Here is a 25,416-nt window from a genome sequence, read left to right as displayed (position 1 = left end):
AGTGAAGGTTAAAAAGAGTAATTGTCAACCTCAAATAAAATAAAATTAAATTAAAAGAAAATCAGTTTTACTATTTCTTAATGACTAATTTACATTGAAAATATGACAAAGCTGTCACTGGACTCTGGGAATATGGGAAATAAGGCTGTTATAAAACACCCAAACCTGATAGGTGTAGCATTTCTGAATACAAAATTCTGAGTTTTTTAATGTTTTCTAATACTGGAAATTTTGGTAGTTATTACAGCAACTTTCAGTTAAGGATCTCAAGTTATCTAATTACTGTAGGTAATGTTCCTAGTATTGCGATTTTACACATGAAGAAATTTGAAAACTTAAGAGGTCTATTACTTGTCCCTTTGTAGTGAAATACAACATCTGGGGTTTACTGGCCATTTAAGTTGCTGACTCCCAGTCCATTGGCATGTAAAAAAAGAGATGTTTCCTAGGATCTTTTACATAAAATTTATCATCAGCTCATCTTTCATAAGTTACTATGGAAAGCTGTGATTCAGATATATTAGTTTGAAAAAAAAACCAACCAAAAAACCCCAAGCCTCAAACTAAAGGTACAAATTATATACCACTATAGTTCTACCTTCTATGAAAGCAAGTTTCATTAACTGTCACAACTATCCCTTCTAGTTTTCCAGATTATATGTGAATGATACTAACCTGAAACACTAGCAAAAAATCAGTGATATATACAAACTTGTCTAAAAGCAGGAATCATTTTCCTAAGGGGATGTGGAAAAAAAAAATTCTTCCCAAATAATTTTAAAAGATACCTAACGTTTATTATAGATAAAAACATGAAGTCAATCTAACTGGGAGTTAAGAAAGTCAGAAATTGAAGTCAGCTGGTCAGGTCTACATATTCTTCACATGTATCTTTGGTAACAAGGATAAAAATGAATGCTAGAAAACCTTAATAATTTTTTTCTAAAACTCAGTAGCAACTGCTGTGGTCTCCTGAACATGAAAAACCACAAATAGTAATGGTGCAGGTATCTTATTTCTGCCAGCTCTAACACAGCATTAGCAGAAAACCTCACATGAAATGAGCACTCCCATTAGTGTTCTCAGTTGACGGGTTTTGAAGGGAAATGTTTTGCTCTGGCATCTTCACTTTTGATCTACACGCAGCATATGCTGGAGACTCACTACGAAACAAGTTTTTTAATCATATAATCGTGCCTTGTATCTGCTGTGAAAATTAACACACTTGGTGGTTACTTTCCAAGAACTATAATACAGCAATAGAAATGAAGATGATAAAAATAGTTCATCAATACAAGATTCTCATTTTCTACTCAGCCTTTCTGCTTCCACAGAGGAACTTCACCAGGACATCCTCTGGTCTCTCTTTTACAGCAAGTCCCTTGAGGCTCACGGGCCACCTTTGTGCAAGCCCGCAGGCACTAGCCACTGTGGAGCACGTCAGCTCCCCTGCGCTGCGATCAGGAGGCGGCTGGTCTCTGTGACACCAGGGACCCTGGCTGTGATGTGGACTACAGGCACTATGGAAATGCGAATCCTTCATAACTGACAGAAAAGCCTAAGAAATACTGCCCAGTGTGTGAAGTTGATCACGTGGCTCCTGTGCTAATTTATATCCAGGACCAGAAAACCAGACCAAGAACTCCACAGCAGACAAACAGTAATGTATCTCCCCAAACAGATGTCACCCTAATCTCTATAATAGATTATTTTCAAAACTCAAATACCAAGTTTAAGAATTCTTCTAAAATCCTTGGTATTTCCAATACAGTATCAGTTTTGAATCCTAAGGATTCAGGTTTCCTGTAATAATTAACTCTGTTGAACAAGTTCTGTGAGAAAAAAACCTGACAGACCTGCTCACCAGCCAAGACTGACCCATAGGAAAGACATTTCCAAATGTAACTGCTGATAATAAAAAGAATGCACTGAATCTGACTTACAAGAGGTAAGGGTGGAACTAATATTGCTGAATACATTTGTAGCAAATTTTATGATGCATACAGAGGCCTTAATTCTTTCTTCTGTATGATATTTTAACTTTTTCCCCCCTGAATGTTTCTTGTCTCATACCATCTCTTCTTTCTGCTGACTTCTCTCTCCCTTTTATAGTTAGAAAGCATGCTACTTTATCAAAATGTTCAGTATGGATTCTGAATATATTTCATGGAATCTGCTGCTTGAAGTCCAACTTTGCCCCTACAGCATTGACATTGCTGTACTGCAGAGGGTCGAGGATAGTATGAAAACAGTGGACATATTTTTTTCCCTTTTGCAGTGAATATTATGGAATTGTTATCACTGGAAGATTTCAATTTAAGTCTTCGTATTGAAAAATGAGAGCATTCACAAACACACATGAAAGAGTATACTAGGGAAGAGCTTCTTGTGTTTTTATACAACTTCTGGAGAAACGAAAAGTGACAACCACAAGTCTCTAAAGGACGGGGATGGATGGAATGGATGGGTGGATGAACGGATGGATGGACAAATGGCCAAATAAAAAGGGAAAGGAACAATCAGTAGTTTGAAACATGCTAAGATATTAAAGATACTCTTATAACTGTTAATCTATTTCAGTTACCTTTTCTGTTCTCTTCTAATAACTAAATCCAGACATCGCATGATTAGTCATTAGATCTGTTCATACTGATGCTTTTAATATATCAAAATCTGTATTTTTAAATTAATAAACACCTACAGGGGAAAATTGGCTTTTATAATAAACAGTAATGTAGGAAAAACGGGTGTAGCTACAAGTGCTTGTTTCATACTGTAGGAAAAACGGGTGTAGCTACAAGTGCTTGTTTCATACTGTTACTATTCAACTTCATATTGGAATGGGACATAGGTCTAACAGTTTTCAAAGAACACAGCATAAAAAATAGCAAGCAACACGAAAATAATGTAGCTAATAGATTTTAAAATAGCTTTTTGTTACATTTGATTCTTTAATTGGAAAGCAAGAAAATGGATACTAAGTAACATGGCTTATGTTTTCAGCAACGGTGCAAAACTTTACCTTTTTTTTTTTTTTCCCCAATCCAGCATTACTGTAAATAAGAGTGCAAGACTGGAAAAAAAATCCTTCACAAAGGTGATTTGGAGCGGCTGTTTCCTGCATAACACACTAGTGTTAAACATCAGCAGAGATCTAGGAAGTTCAGCAGGACTTCTTGAGAACAAGTGCATGAAAGCTGAATTACTTATTTTGAATACTAGCATGAGACTGCTAATAGCTGGTGACACAGTGCTCTGCTATGTAAGGACACTGAGTGCAGACCAGCCCATTCTCTGCTACACTCTGATGCTGTACTGAATGAAAGACACTGGTGGCTGGTCCTCACAAGGCATCAGCAGGGAAGGTGTGTCCTGGTACGCAGGACACAACCCTTCTGCCACTGTCAGAGTTAAGAGTGCCCATGACCTGGGATTAGGTCCTGTGCCTGCTTTCTGTTCTGTGCATGCGGGTGAAGACTAGGTTGTAACAGCATGGAGCAGAGAAGCTATAAATACTGGTTTCTCATGAAAGGTTTTCATGAGAGAAAGAAAAAAAATAAAGAAAAGGCAACGCAGCAAAGGTAGAAAGTCTTGAAATCGGTCTGGATAAGTTATCACAACTGCATTGTGAAGCTGTCAGCCCCTACCCTGCAAGCTACTTACAGAAGCCAGGCCCATTATCCGGGGGAATGTAAGGGATGAACATCCATCTGGACTTTGTCCAAAAGTAGTGTATGGTGTCTGAAACCAAGCCTTCTCGTTAGCCCAAACCACGTCACACAGAGGCAATATAGATGCTCCAAGTCCAATGGCTGGGCCATTTACTGCTACAATGATAGGCTTCTTAAACTGAATAAAAGTATTCACAAAATTCCTGAAGAGAAACAGAAACATGCACTCACTACATATATAGAGAGTAAAATATACCAGTCCTTGAAAGTTCAGTAATAATTAATCTCAACAGTACTTTCAAAACCAACCTGATAACCTTCCACGATGAGGCGGTTAGCTTGGTGGATGAGGGGAGAGCAGTGGATATTGTCTACCTAGACTTCAGAGCAAGGCTTTCAGCACTGCCTCCCATAAGATTCTCACAGACAAGCTGTTGATGTATGAGTTGGATTGAGCAGTGAGGTGGACTGAAAAATGTCTGAATGGCTGGCCCAGAGGGTGGTGATCAGTGGTGCAAAGTCTAGTTGGAGGCCAGTAATTAGTGTTGCACCTCTGGGGATCAGTGCTGGGTCCAGTACTGTTGAACAGCTTCATTCACGATCTAGATGATGGGGAAGAGTGTACCCTCAGTGAGTTTGCTAATGATACAAAACTGGGCTGATATGCCAGAGGGTCATGCTGCCATCCAGAGGGATCTCAACAAGCTGGAGAAATGGGCTGACAGGAACCTCATGAAGTTCAACAAGGGGAAGCGCAAAGTCCTGCGTCTGGGGAAGAACAACCCCAGGCACCAATATATGCTGGAAGCCAAACAGCTGGAAAGCAAGGTGGCAGAAAAGGAGCTAGGGTTCCTGGTGGACACCAAGTGGAACTTGACCCAGCAACGTGCCCTTGTGACAAACAAGGTTAATGGTACCCTGGGCTGCATTATGAGCATTGGCCAGTGGCCAGCAGGTTGCAGGAGACAATCCTTCTCCTCTGCTCAGCACTGGTGTCCAGTTATGGGCTTGCCAGTGAAAGAGAGATGTGCAGCTACTGAAGATGGTCTAGCAAAGGGCCACCAAGGTGACTGAGGGACTGGAGCATCTCTCACATGAGGAAAGGCTGCGAGGGCTGGGACTGTTCAGCCTGGAGAAGAGAAGGTTCAGAGGGGATCTCATCCTTGTGCATGAATAGCTGAAGGGAGGGTGCAAAGAGGACAGGGCCACGCTCTTTTCAGTGGTCCCCAGTGACAGGACCAGAGACAATGGGCACAAACTGAAACACAGGAGGTTCCCTCTAAATATCAGGAAACACTTTTTCACTGTCAGGGTGACTGAACAGGCAGCCAGCAAGGTTGTGGACTCTACATCCTTGGAGACACTCAAAAACCCTGCCTGGACATGGTCCCAGGCAATCTGCTCTAGGTGACCCTGCTTGAGCAGGGGCATGTTCAACAGGATGACCTCCAAAGGTCCCTTCTAACCTCAACCAGTCTCCAATTCTGTGAAAGCCTAGAATTTCTCCCAGCCCAACAAAGCACAGTAATTGGGTAGGTGTGGATTTAACGCCCCTCCTACAAGCACCAGCTGATACAGCACTTGTGGTATATTCACATGCCTCACAGCCCTCTCTTAGATGAGGCTGTAGTCATAACTCACCTCTGGGCATCAAAACCATGGTTACAGCTCTGCTTTGGTCTACACTGTGTTTATGTATGACATTGGCATAAGGTATCTATATTTTTAAGTGAAAGTATAAGGTATATAGGTGTAAGTGAAGATGGGAAAAGCATTAATGAGTTTCCTTAAGGAGTATTTCTGGACTTGTGGGAGACAGCTTTTCTTCATAAATAAATCTGCCTTTTTAAATGATGAACAAGCCATAAATAGTAGAGCTCCATTATCACGTCTCTCACACCCGTAAACTTCCCCTCCTCATCTTCCCTCTCTTGGTTGGTCATAGTGCCATGGGTGCTATGCTATTAAGTTACAAATGCGTGTTCTCATCCTCATTATCAAGACAAAATGACAATTCATTCCAGTACCCACAAAGTATGGATGCTTACATGCTTCTCCATTCTCAAATAGTAAATACCTTCAAGAGCTTCTTAGGAAAAAGTAAGCACGTGTGTGTACCATGCATTAGACTAAGTAGAGACTTCTAAAACGTTGAAGTTGAGGTGCAGACATTTCTCAGTTACTACCACATATAATGAAGAAGTTGTCCATATTTACTTGAAGTAAATATGGACATGACAAATTCTGATTAGAATACAATGTACAATATACAGTTGTCAGCACCTGTAATGCACTCCTTTGCTCTGAATGACAGATGATTTTTCATTTCAGTATTAGATGCTGAAATATGGGATTATTATCAAAATTTTAAAAAGGGGGGGATTTAGTGGCAATTTTGAAGTTTGCTCTTTATCTGTGTAACACATTCTTGTATTTCTGTGAAACAGGACATTTTTACGATACTGCATCCATCACTAAAGGTTATCATGCTTCTTAACTCATTCTAGTGAACTGAAATAGATGAATGCAAAAAAAAATTCTGGAACCATCTTAGGCAAGCTGTCATACAAACATCCCATCCAGAGACTTAAGATAATTTTAATCATGTCTGAATATTCCAGAGACTACCATCTCTAGCATATATATGAAAAATACCATTATTATACTTGAAGGGGGGGAGGAGTGTGTCATAGGTGTTTTAGGTTACCTTTATCCATTTTATTAACAATGAATAATCAGCCTGACAAATCAGGCTTCTGGAAGGGCCTGAATTAAACTAGTGACAGCAGCTGGGTGTTAAGAGCCTCTGTCCCCTGGCCACATCTGAAGTCACTGCATGAGCAACTATTACATGGAATGGTTGAAAAATTGCCTTTGAAAAAAGTAACTATCGTAATCTCAATGAGCTAACTGTGCCTCCAATGAAACAGGCTTTACATGTTACAAGGCCTTTTTTAGGGATGTGAATATTGATAACAACAGAACATAGGTCTCTGAAGGAATATAGATACTCTGGAAGCATACAAGAGCTAATCCAAGAGCCCAGACCCTCAAAACCAGTGTTCAAATGACAAGCTTCTTGTTTGCACTGTTAAAAGTGTGTCTCCAAGATCCATACTTTTTTCCCCGTATATATTCTTCTAGTTTATATTAGTTCAGCTTGTTTTGTTTAAACCTTAGGTTTGATATGTAGCATTGGGATGATGTTCACCTACTCTAACCTACTTCTCTAAAATATCCATCATTCCACTCCTGTGAATATCTTATACTGTTACTCATTCAATGCACATCTTATATTTGTGTGTATTAGATTTTTCCTGAAACACTATGGCTGTTTAAGTCTTAAAATTGGCTTCAACTGGAAGAGTATTACTATACTACCAGTTTTCATAGTTAAATTTTAGTAGTAAAAACAGTGATGTATGAAATGACAATCCAAATAGAAAGGGACAGGGAGTATATAAAAAAAGTGCTGCACACTGTATTACCTAACAGGTCAATGTCTGAGATCTTGTTGAATTAAAGGCTTTTGAAACAAAAAAAAACATAAAACAAGCCAGACTACATGATGAAGAATACCCACTCAGATGACTGAAGATAATCTTACATACCTAATAGCTTCTGCCATCTTAGTGCTTTCCTTTTTTCTATCATCTGTTAAACGTCGTATAAAATAAATAAAATCAAGACCACAGCAGAAAATGCTACCAACTGCACTGAACAGCACAAGTTTACTGTCATCTGCAGCTGCTGTGTTCAGTGCACTTTGGACTTCCTTCATTACCTGAAAAATCAAAAATTCATTAGAATCTTCTTATTCCATCATTAAAAAGTAGCATACTGTTCTCCCCTCCTCCCCCCATGGGTTCTTTGACATCTTTCATTTTTCCTTAGGATCCACTCAACCATCATATTAGAAAAGTTAACTTTTTTTCATTATCCAAAAATAAGAAAGTTTTAAAAAAGTATTAGAAGCTTTGCATTTCAAAAATTTAATTAGACTAAGATAATGAAATCATTAAGAAAAGATCTATTGGATGTTATCTGTAACTAAAGCACTCATTCAGCATTTCTGTAATTTGGACAGCAGATGGCATATGCAGCCAGTTCAGAAAAAAAGAACCTTAATTCAGTCTAAAGCTTGTTTCAAGTTGCACTTTGTAAATCACCACATGTCTTATAAGAGACATCTACATGTTCAGATAACGTAGTTCTTAAACTCAACTGAATTACACTTAAAGTCAATTCTATGTGTAACATCTTGCAAGCAACAGCCTGAATCTTGTTTTTTGCGTTTGTGCCTGAATAACAGGCATAAATGAGGCAAGGACTTAGAATTCCCCCAGCACCCTTCCCCCCCAAAAATCAGAATTGTTCAGACCTCTGGATTTAGTGAATTATTTTCAGATGATTTTGTTGACAGCAAAATGTGTGTGAATCCATCTTGTTTCCTGACAACAATGTCTCTGTACCGGTATGCACTCTCCGTTTGTCTCACGCTGAAACGTAGCCTTTTATCAAAAGGTTGATCTCTCCTGTCATCAATAAACCTTCGTTTGCTGGCTGTCACTCCTGTTACAGATGTCTGTATGTTGGTTGTACCATTGGCTGCTAATGCTTCCATAAAGGTGGATGTACCTGGAAATAATTTAAACAATAACATTCTATTAATTACATTTTATTAGCTCAGCAGTTTCAAAATCCCTATTAGCATGAAAACACGCTAGTCATACTAAGAAGACACAGTAAATATGAAACTCAGTCCCCTGGAAGTTGCTGAAATGTTACAGAAATAGACACACTGCACAGAGCAAAACTAAAGTAGCAAAGGGATCCAATAAATTCATTTTAGCATTGTGAGAAAATACATTTTAAACAAGCCAAACAGACCAATCATCATATACCTATTTTTAGAAGGAGGGAAAGGTTTATTTAACATTTCTAATACCAATGCACCTCAGTAGGTTAACACTCTGCTTTCTCCCTTTCCAATGTCTTTAAGTCATCTAACAGCATCAAAATTGCAAAGAGAAAGCAGAAGCCTTTTGTTTCAAACGCCATGAGAAGTTAATATACAGAAGAAAATGACACTTACAATAAGCAAAATAAAGAACTTGATTGACAAGATCATATAAAGCATAATGGTCTTTAAAGTAAAATGGAAATGAAGAAATACAGACACTATAGTTCTGTGAGAGGGAAATAAGACCCATGCAGTGATGGATATTTTAATGGATTCATAGACAATGAGATATTTCTCAAGTCTAAACAATTTTTGCTATTAGAATTGGCAAATAGAGCATTATGTCTTTCTGGTCTTGTTCCCAGTCACTTAAATGGACAGAATTTGAAGGCATGCAAGTAAACAGGCCATTCCTCATGACACAGAAGGGACAGGTTTTTCTGTACTCCACATTAGAAACATAATACCGAATAATTAGCATTCGTAAGAGAAAATAAGAGAACATCTTGGATCTATAATCCATCTGTATGTTAAAGTCTCCATGTAAAATCTCCATAACATTCATTGGATTAAAGTAATGGAGTACACATGGGGGGCAGGGACAGTAGTACTAAAAATGTTGGAAAAATGTGTTACAGGCCAAGACAGGAAAGTTTTGAAAGCCTTTTCCTGAAAACTGAGGTCTGAGACATTTTTAAAATCTGCTGGAAACCCACAGCCCTTATCTCACAAACAGATACTTCAGAAGATCATGCATATGATGTCTTAAAAAGTACAGTTAAACCACATATAAATAAGTTAATTAAATGCCATTGATGCATCTTGCTCAATTTGTCATTATCTTTCTGAAAAACCTGTATTTTTAAAGTTCTAATAATATGCAACGCTATGATTTTTAATTTAATTTAATTTTTTTTTTACAAAATACTTCAAACACTTGTGGGTCTAGTGAAGACATTAAACAGGCTCACCTAAAAAACTGGAATATCCTATATCTCCACATTTTAACTGTATTCAAATGTTGCTTACTTGGACCTGTATGCAGTATGAGAGATATTAAGAGAAAGACTAACGAAATTAAAATTCAGAACATCATACATTTTTCTATTTGTATTTCAGAAACTGCCTTCAGCTATAAATGAAGTCTTTATATCAAATATTTTAAAATAAATAAATCTTTGATTATAAATCTGTTATGATTAATTAGGCAAGTTGTCTGTCAAAGGAGCTATACAATAAGTTTTTATTTTACTTTTTAAAGTCTTTCTTGTTGTGTTAGTGGTTTAATCCTCTTCCCATATCACTTTTGTGAAGAAGTTAAACACAACTCAAGATTTTTCAATTGTTTAAAGTGAAGAGTAAGAAACTGAATTCAGTTTGTGATCAGTCTCAGAGACAACAGAGGTGAACAAAATGAAATGGAAAATTAATATTTTATATTGTCACAGAAGTTTCACATTTATTCCTAAATTTTTCACGGCTTATCAAATTCCTTTTTTCATTTCAGCAGAATAAATAAAAATTTGATGCATACCAAATACGATATTGATGAAGGATGTGTTTTATACTTTTCCCTTGCAAACCACACTGCGTTGATTACATTCCTTTAAAAGAATTCCCTTCAAAGGGAATTTGCAGGAACACCACTGTTGCCCCATATTTCATTAGGAACACAAGATGAAATGGTATCACTGGCCACAATGGTTTGTTTTTCCATAGGGAAGAGAAATTAAAACAACTGAAATCACCTCTGATTTCTAAACCCTGCTGCAAGATTTTATGGCTTCTGTCATAGCCATAGTGAAAAAAGTGGAGAACCAGGACAGCACAATAGACTAGACTAAGCCAAAAAAAGTCAGTAAACTTGTGTAAGAGCTTTGCGTAGATCTTTTCCCACAACTCATACTTCCAAAGACATACTCAAATACCAGAAAGTTACGTCTGAGATGTAAGAGACAATGATTATACACTTTGAGAGACAAAACTTTTGGCAAGAGAGACCAAGATGTAAACACCACACACCACTTTTCATGCTTATCAAATTGGCAAGAGACCTTCCAAGTTTTTACATAAGCTCTGTCTGCACTTGTCAATAGTTGCAGTTTCAAACCACAAACGAGGGACAGCTGCAGTTCCATGGAAGTCTCCCACATCCAATCTTGTAAACACACTTTTAGGATACTTAGACTGGAATCAAAAACTTGACGGCTTTAGAAACCGTACCGCTGTGCAGGGAGATTTGCCTAGCTGGTACGGATTAGAAAACAGCACTGACAGAGTTAAAATATGTTGGTTAGTGTTTGTTGTTATTGCTGTAAGTTTGTGACTTTCCACACCTTAAAGTGTAGGGGGCTCTTTCTTTTGGCATTTGGTCCTCAAAAGTGAAGAGACAACTAAGAGCCATAAAGCAGTACTTCATGCTATATATAAATAGACAAAGCTTGCATGACTGGACAGTCTTGGACACATGTTGCAGCAAATGAGGATGAAAATTTTAAAAAGTGCCAGAGAGAATTAACTGTATTGCCGTAGATTTCCTCATGTGAAAATTTGGCATTGAGGTTACTTATTTTCAGGTTAATTACAACTATATTTTACAATTCTAAAATACAGATTTCATAATAAACCAAAAGCAGTTCTGCTTTTTAATACGTTAATGGAGAGAGCATATCAAAGAAACAAAACACCACAGCCTTCTCCTTTCAAACTGAGCCTTCCAAAACCAATAAGGGTTTGGAAAAAAGACAATTTACCCTGGATATTGTCAACTAGTGCAGAACTATGTTTGTTTAAGAGGTAAACAAACAGCTCTTATAGCTATAAAAAAACCCTTCCAACTGCAAACTCTTAATGTAATGTGATCTTCTCAAAGGTGAAGACATACTACTACTGTGCAAAGCTTCACAATAAGAGATGCAAAACAAAATGAAGAGGACTACTTGCTTTTGCAGCTGCTGATCAAAACCTGATAACACTCACCATTTTCAAGCAGCTGCTCTTAGAGGAAAAAAAAAAAGCCATGGGGAACAGATAAGAAAGGAACTGGTCTTATTCAAAATGAAGACGGACACAAAATACAGAAGTTGGAAAAGGGGCAGAACAGCAAAGGTATCATCATCCCCATTCCACTGGCAGAAGACAGAAAAAAGCCACCTCTCCAAAATATAAGGGGGACAACAATTAAAATGCATGATGCCAGACATCTAGATAAACAGAGTTAAAACCAAACCACGTAACACACAACTTCACAACAATCCAAAAGTTAAAATCCCAAGCTCTTCTCTAAGCTATTAGTGCCCAACTGTTACCATCTCCCAAATTCTTGAGAAGTTTAGTTTAGCTTACATAGCAAGTCTTGAATACAAACACTCCCCTCCCTGCAACAACCCTGGGGACACATCCAAACAGGTGCTCTAAAAACAGCCAAGCCTCTATTGCATGCTTCTTTTTAAGTACACATGTACTAGTGGTGGTACGCTTAATTCAAAGGTTTGTCTGACAGAGTATGCTGTTTCTGAAAGGCTTAGCACAGATGTCTAAGGGGCAAGCATAAGAAGATGGGAGGAGGCGTGACGGATGCTGTCAGAGTATTTTCCCCAAATCCAGCCACCAGAAATTTAGCAATTCCTAAAATTTGCATGCCCAGAACCATAGGCTGCACCCAAACCCGTGTAAATTAAATCCTTATCCCCATGGGATTGCCCAATTTACTTTTGAAACCACTATGGTTTTGTCATCTTTACTTTCTTCATCGCTTTCATCACATGTCTTCTCCAGCTTTATTAGTCCCAATCTTATTTACCCTTTCTTCTTCTTCCAGAAGCCAGCCCAAGCCTGTCATTCTCCATGCCTCTTCTACTAAATCTTGGAACAGGGTCCAAAATGGCACACAATATTCAAGATGGGGATTTATAACATGGCATATTCAAGCCTTCTCTTTTGTCATCTGCTCCTTTTCCATAATAATTTCTAACAATTTTGTTTGTTTGTTTGTTTGTTTTTTTTTTTTTTTTTTTTTTTAAACTAGCACTGAGCAGCTGTTTGCAGAAAACTACCCAAGCAAAACAAACCCAATGCCCTTTTCCTGAGCAATAACACATAGCCAGGAACCAGTCATTGTCCAGGCACGGGTTTATGTTTTGCTATAGGCATAGCTTTGCATAGAAGTCTGTTTTGTCCCCTCCTCATTGCTTGGCATTCACCTGCGCTGAAAGTAATCTCTCAGTCACAAAAATCACTCTGTATCTTCAGGTAAGTCTGCAGTGCTCACAAGGAGCTTCAGGGACCCTCCGCCTTTCCTGTACCCTCACACACCAACCACGTCCTCTCTTACACTAAGTGACAAAACGGTTAATAAGCAGCATCCCACTTGAATAAGCAAATGAACACACACGAGCAACAACAATTTCTTACAGTGTTAACTGCAAAACTAACACCGTAATTGTAACTGATTACAACTCAAGTACTGGAGAGGGAAAAATATGATCTGCAAAACTGATTGGGAAAAATTTAAATTTAAAAAAAAAAAAAATCAGTGCTAGAATTTGTATTTTTTCCTAAGTCCTTTCTATACTTTCAGTACTTTATAGTCCCCTGTACATATAATCCACAAGACTTCACGTCAGTTGTCCACTGCAGGTTGCCTCATGTTCCCCTTTTGGCTATGAACAGTAGTGTTTTGCTAAGTGTTCGTATGTACTATCAAGGTCTAACTATAAATACTGTTAAGCTTTTCGAGTCTTAACTCTGCACTACATCAAATATTTCACACAAGACACCAACCCCAGACAGCAATACTGCAATGCAAGCATCATATATAACAGTTTCCAGTAATTTTTCCACCTCTGCTTCAGCAATTACACAGAAATTATTTCTTAGAATTGTAGTGTATTGGCACAGATTATAGAAATTCAAAATGAGGTTCTAAAAAAAAAAAAAACCTATATATGTGCTCATTTTTGTCTGAGAATATGTATTTACAGCACTTATATTTTGGAATCAAACAAAAGTCCCAGCTTCCTTTGAAACGTCACTATAAATATTTGCAAGAAGAAAAAAAATTCTGAATTTATTGTACATTTCACTCAAAATACTGGTTTGCTCTGTGTTTCTGAAATAGTGTTCAGAAGGTATAGGTCATTTATGAAAGAAAGATACACTTTAATTAAATCCTTCCAGAATATGGTATTACACCGATGCAGCGCACAAAAGAGTGCAACCAATAATAGGCTGCACATATTCCAGCATTAGAACAGGCATCCCCAAAGATGCCTGGGAGGAGAGGGGTGCGGAAGGGGCAATACTTCTTCAAATTATGGGCTGCTGATCACTGTGACACTCTGCCGCTGGTGTTGAAACCTCCTCAAAACTCTTATTCCCAATGAGGGAGTGTGTGTGTTGTAACTTTATCTTTTCTAATAGCGTTAGCCACTCCTCAATTCTGTTTCAAGGAAATAGTGACACAGGGAACCATTAGATGTTCTTCAGCAACCCTCTGTTGTTTTTGCAATTATGTCACTTTTCCATACACAAAGAATGTGGGTTTTAAGCACAGATTAACTGGCAAATTATTGCAGTACTACTCCGTGAAACTTCAGCAACAGGTAACTACAATTCAGCAGTAAACCATCCTGCAGTGGCTGGCAGGATTGATTGTCAATATCTATCTTCAATTCCTAAAAAGCCCTTTTCTCATGCCCTTTAATTCCTACTCTTTTCCATATATTTTGTATAGGTGTTAGTTTTAAATGTCACTTTGAAGCATTGCTCCTATAAAATCTACATTTCTTACAGGACACTGTTATTGTGGACAAAATTAACATGAGAAGAGAAACACATACACACATGTACCCTTGGTAATATTTCTCTACTCAAAAGTTTTTCCATCCTACACCAGTTTTTATCTTGGCTGCCATGTCACGTTAATATGGTCTATAGCGGCCATTTCTTCCCTCTTGTAGAGAGTTTTCTTGTTTTCTTTGATTACTTACAGCATCAATCAAATATATTTATATGTTTACAACGATACTGTTAGGAAGAGGGAAACATTACTGGTTGTATTGGACTTTAGTAGGTTATAGCCTATTTAATTATTTTTGCCTTTGAATGTCTTTCCTTCTCGGAGCATAAGCATCCATGTAAAGATAAATTCGTAATGCCAACCAAAAATGCAACTAATCAGAACATGAAATTCTACTACTGAAAGTAGGCAATCAATGCAAGAGAAAATGGCATTTCTCCACCTTCAAGTTAAATAGGTTTACCTTAGTCTGACTATTTTAAGTCATATAAGTGGGAATAAAAGAAAGTTTACATACTTTAAAAAGATGGGAATAACAAAATACTAGACCTAACACCCATAAAAACAAGGATAACGTTAATAATACGTAATTTGGCAACAAATCTCTTAAAAAGTCTGATTAAATTTGACTATCTTCAAAAAGGAACTGTGCATTTTTATGCATAAGGTATTAAGTAAACTTTCCACAGTCTTACAGTGGAAAAAAATGTCCCCCTCCTACCAAGTGCAAAAGGCTTTCCAAATACATCTCATTCTTATTATTTCACCAGAAACATATAAACAAACACTGCTCAGGTCAGCAAATTCTCTTTCTCCTTTATCATGGCATCAAGATAAATTAGGATTGCTGTCTTCTCCCTTTCCACTGCAGTTTTAGACTCATTTTGGAGTGATTTTTATTCCATTGAATCTATAGTCAGGATACTACTGACAGAGAGAAAACAATGCACATGATCATTCTCACCATTTTAGCTGCTATTCAAGGTGGCTGAAAGGAAAAAATATACATGAAAATTCATAAGCGCCTCTGATATTACTCCAGTCAAGAAATTCCAGCCATAATTCACAGTAGCATGTACCAAAGTATTTGATGGGGGAAGCAAAGAGTTAGTTGTAGTTCTTTTTCTCACAAATAAGTACAAATAAGAAAAACTTTCCCCAGGTTACAGACTCCTTTTTGAGGCCTTTTAATACTGGGAACATTTCATAGGCAAGAACCCTCTTATCTTGATATTCTTGGAGCTGCAGGTTATGATACCACAGCATTCACTCCAAATGCTCTCAAATTTGAGAGTTAAGTAAGGACATCTCTTGGGGCTCATCTACAGAGGAAAGGCATCACAAAATAGGCTAAGGTTTAAACTCGAAGTATTCCCAGCTATTTCACACTAACTCCTGAGGTGAACACATTCTATATTAAGAGCACTTCATTGCAATTTAATCCAATCCCCAAAGTGATCTAAAAAATGGCTCTCTTCCTGTGGAATAAGAGTGCGCTAACATAAGGCTAGCCTAGAACAGGTACTGCCAAAAGATATCCCAGGCAATTTCCTGTATAGTCACGAACATATACATGCCATGTATGCATGACATAATTCTTTTAAGGACATCAAAACTTTCTAAAACATTTCAGCTAAATTATTAATGAGATTTAGATAGATGGGTATAGCACCACTATGTTGGCAGAATACTTTCATTTATCTTCTTTTTGAAAACAACATGTCAATAAGTACTCACATTTCATTCTTATCACATAGATGAGGCTTTCGATACTAGAGTTTGCAAGAGCTCCATTCACAGCTGCCCACAAAAACATTTCAATGCAGTAAAGTAGCAGACAAAGAGGGCTGGAGGACTTTCAGAGGTTCAGGACCCTGACGTGTATGTATTAAGCTTTACAGGAGAGCCCAAGCTCCGAGCGCTCGGAGTATCTGGACTGAGCATCCCTGCTGGGAAGAAGCACCTCTGGTTTTACATATATACCTCAAGGAGGTACATGTGTCTTTCCAGTCACTGTCTAATGTCTGCTATTAGTAGAAGATGTCTCAACCTCCTGTGGGATATTCACCAACAGGTTCATTAAGAGGTGGCCAATGAGTAGACTACCTGAAGCCATACGAGCTTGCAGCAGGCAGGCCATCTTCCAATACACAAGTGCACACAGCTGCGTGCCTTAACAGGGCCAGCTATATACCCTGTACTCGGGTAACCTGCAATACATGATGTTGCTGGCTGCTGCCAACACAGGCACTCCGTTCTGCAGCAGCACCCTCTTAACAGAAATCACTGACCTTGACAGAAATAACTGTCTGGGGCGGGAAGGGGAAGCACAAAGGAGGAGTCTCTTGAGTCTTCACTTGAGGCTTTTGGGTACCTCTTACAAAAAACTAAATATTGCAGTGCTGGGTGTTTAGTCCTGAGCCTTGCACTTAAGCAAGAGGGCTGCCAGCTCCTCGAGCACGTCTGCTGCCTGAAGGGTTGCGGAGCAAAAAAATCAACAGAGCTGGGCATTGACACCCAGGAGAGAAAGTATGGGTAAAAAGATTAGAGATCTCGGGGAAGTATAAACACAGCTCTAGAGACCTCTGACAAACAGCACATTCAGAAATGCATGTGCCAAGCAGGTTCTTACCTTTGATTCAGAGGTACTCAATGGAAAGTAGTCTCCACACCGGAGAGTCAAGAATTTGAGCCAAGAAGATTTCTGAAAGACCCTGCCTTTAGAGTACGCAACTGCTATTTACACCACATCTAAAGAGGCATTCACAAATTGTTCTAGAGGCAATCTCTCCACCAGTTTTCCCAATATGCTGGGAAAATAAGCCCACATTAAAAGCAGGATGATGAAAGGTATATTTGGGTATCCCCTGTAACAGGTGCTGGATACTTAGATGCTCTGAACTGAAAAAGAAATTCAGAACAGTGTATCACCTTGCCAAATTTGTCCCTTTATATTGTTGGAGAGGAATAAATCCCAAGTATGATCTACTGGCAACAGCTGAAATGAGGTGTGATGGAAAGGAGTAAGTACATACAACCTGTGTTCTCAAGCTGAATCTGATCTCTCCTGTTTGTTTTTTGGCAATACTAGCTAGGATCATTGAGTATGCAAGGACATGCCTGAATTGGAGAACTCATGGAAAATATCCAGAATTCTTTATTCTTCCTACATTAAATAATAATAATAATAATTAAAAAAACCCCCAACAACAACAACAAAACCCCAGAGAAAGTCCTAAAGTCATCAGTAGGAGACTACTGAGAATAAAAGACTTGGATCACATGCTTTGCATGAGGAACACTTACATGATATCCTCCCTCAATTAGGTTTTGTCCCATATTACTGCAGGCAACTACTAGAAAACACAGGAGGCATTTGTCTTCACATCGTCTTGCCCCACAGCTCGACCCCAGTACAAATGGTATGGTTCTCCACGTTGTGGGATTTGCACAGATAGCAAAGATCTTGAACATGGCCATGAGTCTTGGGAAAACGCCCATCATAAGAACACGTTTTCACCAAATTTTGAAATAAAAAAATATAGTGATAAACAAGCAAACAAAAATAAACAAACACCACCCACCCCCCCCCCCCCACCATGCCCAGGATAAATCACAAGAAAATAACCACAGCCAAAAGCAGTGAACAGACAAGGCAATGCACCAATCTCAGGCAGCAGCTGGGAGGAACTGGAGGCAGCGAGCTGCCCTTACACAGCGGGATGGATCGCACATGCACGGGTAGTGTTTGGGTACGTACTATTCATATTGCTGAGGGAAGCCATCAGCTTCTCTTTAAGACATTAGGCTTTCTACTTCATTGACTGTTGTCATATTTATGAACAGTCTGTCAAAGGGAAAAATCTGACAGACAAAACCCCTAAACTGATAACTCCATAAAGCACTAATTAAGTAGTTAACACATGCTGCCATACATAGAAAATGGTGCAGAGCTGTGAAAGTGGCTTCCCTCAGGCTACAAAGCAAGTCAGTATAGAAGCCAGGATTATTAGTTACAGGTGGTCCCAATCCTCAAAAGCTACTTTCCCCTGTAAAAATCTGCTTTTATAAAGTACTGGATTTTTTTTTTTTCTTTACAGAAATTATATATATCTGGATTAAAGTACAAGTAGCAATATTGATACTATTGCTAGTCAGAAGAGACAGCTAAGGAAGCACTGGAATAAGCACTATGATATTTAAGTGGAACATATTGTTTCAGCAGCACCAATATATTAATATGAAACCACAGCCTCTAAGAGATTATGAAGACTAATATTAGGAGGCTGAAATTTTGAAGAAAAAAAAAGTAATCAAGAAATTAGGAAGTTACAGATGTGGCAGAGAAAAAAAAAAACCCCAACCAACAGAAAAACCAATGTGGTTTAAGGCAAATTTCAGAACAAGTTTCAAAAAGACAAACCAGTTAAGATCTATCTCAGAGAGTAGGACTTAGCAACTACTATCAACCATGCCAAAAACAAGGGAGGCTTAGTTAGGTACCATAATGCCTGTCACTATGCAAAAACAAGAACAAAGTATGTCATATCTGATGCTTTAAATCAAAGAGTGCAGTGGCCTGAGAGGGAATTTTATAGTTTGTGTAGCTGGCAATAGGAAAATAAGGTTTATTTGACTATTTGGAGGTGGAGGTAGGAGCACATCTTTTCACAGGAGTCATACTAGCGTGATCATAGTTCACAAGTCAATTTGTAGATTTTTTTAAAAAAATATTATCACTGCAAGTGCATGGAAGGCCTTGGGTCCACAACCTGGTAATTTGAGAAAGCGAGGGGGACAAATGGACACGAAAGAATAATCTCCATCTGAGTTTTGGGCTTGGGAATTGTTGCAACTCCAATCGCTGCAATTCCAAAGTCCAGCACTGGAGCCTCTGATGTTCAGCAGGAAGTTCATAAAGCTGTGCTCAGACTTACATTTATTAAAAGGTGGTTCATGGGTGACGGGCTCTGAACATCTTTAGATACAGTAGACGCCTAAAATGCTGAATCTTGCCTTAGGAAACAATCCATTAAGAACACACAGAGAAACCAAAAATATCAGAGGAAGTCAGTACATAAAAGACAGAAGAGTTACTATTAAGTAAAGCAAAGATCGTACACACAAAAATAATGGGACTAGTACATAACTAGTCACAATTGTGAGCTCAATTTTAATTTGGAAAGCATTTAAAACATGTCATAGATGAGACAAAACAATAGATGAATTACATGACTGGTTGTTTCCTGAAACCTGCCAGGGACCCACCTGTTTAAGTCAGATTCCAACCACTAAACAAACAGAATAAAGAAAATAGAAACAGAACAGTATCAGCAAATGGAATTGAAATTTCTACCAAGATGAATGCTGTGCAATGTTACATAATGTGCTATGTAAAAAGATATTGCATTAAACACTTTTTAGACAAATAGCAAGATACCCCAGTCTTAAGGAAAGGGTGTATAAATGGAACTAAACTTATACAGTAATTGAATTATTTTCTTCAGGAGTGAGATGTAGCTTCAGTTAACTCCACATGGTTAAACAGGTCAATAGGAACTGAGGGGAAAAATAGAATATGCTATACTTACAAGAAAATAGGAAGTAAAGAACACTGGGAAGAATACAGGGAGATGCTAAAACAGATAAAGAACGGGTATTAGAAATGCAAAGTAAAACTCTAAAGTTCTCAGTTACAGATCCTAAACACAAATTATTTTTCCAGTGATAAAAAAAAATGAGAGAGAGGAGAATTAGACCAAAAATGAGAATGAAATGTAGTGTAAGTTACAAAGTCAATTAAAATATTAGTGGGGAAACCAGCATGCCATAATAAACCAGAAAAGATTTATAATGAGTATGAATATATTGTACATATAACAAATGACAGACTAAAAGGCTTGAACATGGCAAGATTGCTGACTGACAGTCAAAAAAGAGAAACAGACAAATGTCATAGTCTATATGGGAAACGTATCATAGTAAGTGAAATACCTCTGAGACTTGCTTGCTTCAAGACTAGCAAATTTGGAAAGTACCTTAAGTAATAAAATTTGTGTTGATGTAGTTTCAGAGAGAGTTGGGGAAAAAAAAAAAAAAAAGCCTTAAACCTCTGCAGTTTATTTCTGTTTCTAAACAAGACTGCTCTGAAAGTCATGGTTCAAAAGTGTCCTTCCAATTAAAACCTACTGGGGATCCAAAGCAATACTCAGGAGAGCCATACTGGATACTGCAGAGAAATTTCATCTTCTTACACAAGAGTTCACTCATTACTTGCCATATATTTTACCAATATTTTGCAGTTTCATACCATTACAAAACATGCATCAGAACCCTCCCTATCATATATATTTACATCTAATGTAAATTTCAGGATTTTAAAATAATATCACAACACAGGAGCAACTCAATTTTGCTCAGCATCGAAGCTGTATACACAGAATTTTTCTTAGTGATATAAAGTTGGAAATACATTGAAAAGTAAAAATTTTCTATCTAAAATTGATTTTACTTTATAAGATCCTAAAACATGAAAGTTTCTATTGATGCCAAAAGTAGAAGTTAGTAACAACAAAGATTTCAGGGTTATTGTACAGTAAGAATGCTAACATTATCATTGGGAGTTTGATACACAGAGTTATAATAAACTCTGCATCTCCATTTGATCTCAGAATATGTTGCCATATCACTAGTACATTGCCGTAAGGTCAATAGTTAACTGAAACAAAGATATCGCTTATAGTTTTCTATTCTGTTATTATCTATACATCAACGTATTGGTGATTTACAAACCCAAACACCTTGTCCATTTTTAATTACTACGGTAGATGACTTTTCTGATATAGCTACATCACCGAAGATACCACACCGTCAGATATTTCCCCCCACAGCTCAGTTAAAATACTATCAATACCTCAAAGGAATTTATCTTCAAGCTGTTCTTTTGAATCATTATAATTAACAAAAAGGCTGCAGTGGGATCATCTTATTTTTTCATTAATTCTTAAACAAAATTATATGCTTACTGAAATTTCTAAAAGAATGTGGTGGTTTGTTTAACAAAAAAAAAAAAAAAAAAAAAAAAAAGACATTACTTTTTCCTTTTTTTTCCCCTTTCTTTCAAACCAGATAAGAGACTATGAGCAAGAAGCAGCAAGATCATACACTGGCTCAGATCAGACTAACACTGCAAATTTATTAACCAAGTTCACCCCTGCTACAAGGGGGAAGAAGAAGAAGTCTGCCACATGTCTGTCCTTGGGCTCGATTGTTCTTGCCAGCAGACTGGCACTCCATCTAGCTGGGAAGTTCAGGAAAACCAGCCAAGGACCTTCCAAGGAGCCTCACCATACCCCTCTGATCTGGGCAAGCAGCACATACTGAATTACTTACCAGTCCTTAACTACCAATCTAGTTTACATAACATGAAAATTAAGATTTGTTTCCCTTCACAGCTGTTTCTTCCCTGTATAGTCTGCCAGACCAGAAACAAGTCATTCATCGCAGGTATTTGTCTAACCCAGAAACAAGGCAGCTGGGTTCCTTAATACCTTCCTCCCTCTGATACATCTGCTGAACAATTCCACAAGAGCTTCCAAAGTTAAACCAGATTCCAGTTTAAAACAATTTACCATTGTCAGTGTTTTTACCCCCTCTGACTTTCCTTTCCCTTCCCAGCCTTAAGACAAATGGAATCCTAAACCAAATTCACGAAAAACATTAAATATAGTTCAACTACAGCAGAATATCCGGGCAAAAGTGTTTTCCTACTCTGGGCTCATTATTTGGACAGAAATATCAACTTATGACTAAGTAGCAAGAAATGAGTAATAAACTGACATAAACAAACGAAGACATGCCAAAAACCCCACAAAAACTGACAAAATTAATTTAACAGCAGGAACAAGCCAAACATTTTTGCGGGGTGCATTGGGTTAGATTTCAGCATGATCAGTTCCTGAGTGCTGCTGCTGACGAGGCAGGGAGCAAGAATGTATGGGGAGGGACTGGTGGAAAGAGGACAGGCTAATCGAGAGTAACGTGAAAAGCACATCTAAAGACAATAGCAAAACATTTCTCTCCAGTTTAAATAATATAGAAAATATTATAGAAATACCTACTCTTACAGAAAAGAGTAGGTATTTCCTCATGCAAACCATTTAATTATGAGATTGATTCCCAGTACTGCAAAATAAACTCCAACGCTTCTGATTTATCTGCATAGGAATCTGGCAAAATTGAAATCATCAGAGAACAGGTATCATTGTAGAACATAAAAGAGTATGTAGCACTACAATCTAAAGCATTTAAAAAACCCCCACCTGCTGTGAATCTATCTTCTAATATTTCAACTACATGGCTACAATAAACACTGAGATTATGAACTACTTTTGCAAGCATAAAGTGACTCGTAGTTTAGAACAGATCTGTGGACTAGTTTGTTTATACTGTAGAAAACAGCCTGTGATGTAAACTCTTTAAACTTTCCCAAACATGAAAATCGTGAGAAAAAATGTTGCAGGTATGTGCGAGGGAAATACAGCACACTTCATTGCTGCCATCGATTTGGCAGCAGAGTTTATCAATGCTTACCTAGAGAGCAAAGAAACGAGAAAAGTTGTCACAGAAAAGAAAATGGCTGAGACATGAGCTAGAGCATGCAGTGGGAGGTAAAGCCACGCATCCGCCGAGGCTGCTATGATCTGCAGTGGGATGAAGCACAAACAGGGACAGTCAGAGAAGTGCAACCATTCATCACCTCCTCTTCACAAGCAGGGATTTCCCTGCCTGCTAGGTCCAGGACTGTCCCAGCAGCATGAGTTTTGACTATAATAAAGTCTAGATTAAACTGCATGGAACAGGAAAGGGGACTAACGTTCAAGCTGAGGCTCCACAATCAGTTTAACAAGTGCTCCAGTAAGCCCCTGGAAAATGTTGTTAGAGAGTGCCCTGCCATCTCTGAGAATTAGATTAGCGCAATTTGTGCTCAAAAAGCCAACTTGGGATCATTTAGTTGCTGACTTTGTCAGCCTTTTGAAGGACACAGAAAACTGCAACTGATACAGACTCTAAAGCTGTTGGGAAAGTTGGTTCTTCCAAACTATTGGCTACAGTAAATAGTAGACTTCATGTCAAAACACATTCTTTCTGCGTGCCATAGTGTGTTGCCCATCATTTAAAAGACGTGTAGACATGTTGCTTAGGGACATGGTTTAGCGGTGGACTTGGCAGTGTTAGCTTAACGGTTAGACTCCATGATCTTAAAAGGTCCTTTCCAACCTAAATGATTCTGTGATTCCCAGCCTATGAAACAGCTTTATTTTCAGAGAGAGACTTACAACGTGCCACTCTGGGTGGTTCTCTCACGACTGCTCCTTCCAAAGACAAGCCATTCATCCTGCATCACTCTGTGTATACCAGCCAGCAAAGCCTTTCCCTTTCTTTTAGGCTTGTTAAGGTTTAAAGTTTAAAAGTTCCCCTTCCTTTTCACCTAGCTTATATATGTTCCCTGTAACATATGAAAAACGAGTATGATGATGACCATGAAGTAGGAAGCAATCAAGAGCAGAAGTGGGCAAATAATGGATTTTGGCTCAGGGGGTGAACTGGAGACACAACAAAAAACTTAAACAGGTGGTTCTTTTGTTTTCAGATTTACTCCATCTATGTAACAGCTTTCAAAATGTTCTGAACCAAAATAAAAATGCTGCTTCAAAACAGTCAGATGTGTATTTAATAAATTGGACTCATTTGTAAATAGGATTCTGCTCTTCCCTGTTCTAAGCTCTGCTTTTGTTATAATTTCTATTGTTAAAAAAAAGTTGCCCATATCCATTCAAGAGTAATAATTATAGCATTTATTACTAGAGTTAATGCAGTAGTTTTAATTCTTTTGCTGTATGATGAACCTGAATACGTATTATTCATGTTACTTGTAGCAAAGTTAAGTAAGAAACATAATAAAGTTTGCAAACACTAATACAGCTTTTAACTCATTAGATTCTCCTTGAGAAAGGTTAAAATTGAAGCAGAACAAGCCCAGCACTATATCTTACAGGTCGATTTAAAATTAATCATAACTTTAATCACGCATGTGTTTAGCTGAAAGCCAGAAATTATTTAATCTTAAATTCTAAGAATGGAAAGATATTTCCCTTACGTGGTAAAGGGAAACCAATGGCTTGAATTCAGGCCTGTGCTGTTTCAAGATTACTCTTTGAAAAAGCCTTGGAGAACAACCCCTCTCCCAGTCAGGATTCCTCCACAAAACCCAAAGCATTTGTCTCACACAGGCTCACTAGTGTGCTCGGGCTAATTGCCCTCTACAGCCATACTACACAACCAGGCAAATAACCAGGACCCATAAACAAAAAAGGCAAAGTATGGCCCATTTAAAATAACATACATCCACTGCCCTGTGTTGCAATTCCACCTTATCATATGCCCGAGAGGTGTATTTTAACGTTCTGATGCAGCTAAATACTTCAACAAGTAAATTCAACCCAGACTCTGAAAGCAAAATGAGATTTCCCCATTTTGTAGTCCTCACAGGCAAAAAATGGCTCAACAGAAAACCAAGCATCTCCAGAGACACGTGAAGTATTTTCACTGAAAATTTCCCTCATTAAAACTCTTTTCGCCCGCATCTGTGACTACCTAGAATTACCAGTATTTCTGATGTCCCAAGGGCATCTACAAAAGCAGATGGCGTTCTGACTTTATCGCACTACCTGAAACACCGCCTGCTCCACCAGATGACCCTCAGAGAGAACGTACCTCCATTTTGCAGTTCCCCGCTTTTATTTCTGCACAGTGACACGACAGCTACTAGCCTTTTTACTTACTGGCACGCTCTTTAACCACAGAGCTACAGGTGTTTTCCAGTGACCCTGATGGATTCCCCAGCATGTGAAAACCATTTGACTGAATCAACAACAGCATCTGCGGAGCAGTTGGGGGGGGAGGAGGATTGATTAGATGAC

The 25,416-nt window shown here is 38.1% G+C and overlaps 1 protein-coding gene across 5 annotated transcripts in view; it reads right to left on the bottom strand.

Annotated features, from left to right (window-relative positions):
* The window catches only part of CDYL (chromodomain Y like), a 127,926-nt gene that overhangs the window by 4,079 nt on the left and 98,431 nt on the right, over window positions 1-25,416 (bottom strand). For 4 of the 5 annotated variants that reach the window (XM_030041639.2, XM_041118293.1, XM_030041638.2 and 1 more), the window contains 4 exons: window positions 20,026-20,070; window positions 8,053-8,309; window positions 7,283-7,455; window positions 3,664-3,874 (listed from right to left, as the gene is read on the bottom strand). In XM_030041639.2, coding sequence (XP_029897499.1) covers window positions 3,664-3,874; window positions 7,283-7,455; window positions 8,053-8,309; window positions 20,026-20,070 — 686 coding nt within the window. The remainder of the gene's footprint in view (window positions 1-3,663; window positions 3,875-7,282; window positions 7,456-8,052; window positions 8,310-20,025; window positions 20,071-25,416) is intronic. The other variant, XM_030041641.2, reaches the window with a different exon arrangement.

Source organism: Aquila chrysaetos, chromosome 18 (genome assembly GCF_900496995.4).
Source record: "Aquila chrysaetos chrysaetos chromosome 18, bAquChr1.4, whole genome shotgun sequence".
Taxonomy (NCBI): Eukaryota; Metazoa; Chordata; class Aves; order Accipitriformes; family Accipitridae; genus Aquila; species Aquila chrysaetos.
This window is presented reverse-complemented; position numbering and strand designations above follow the sequence as displayed.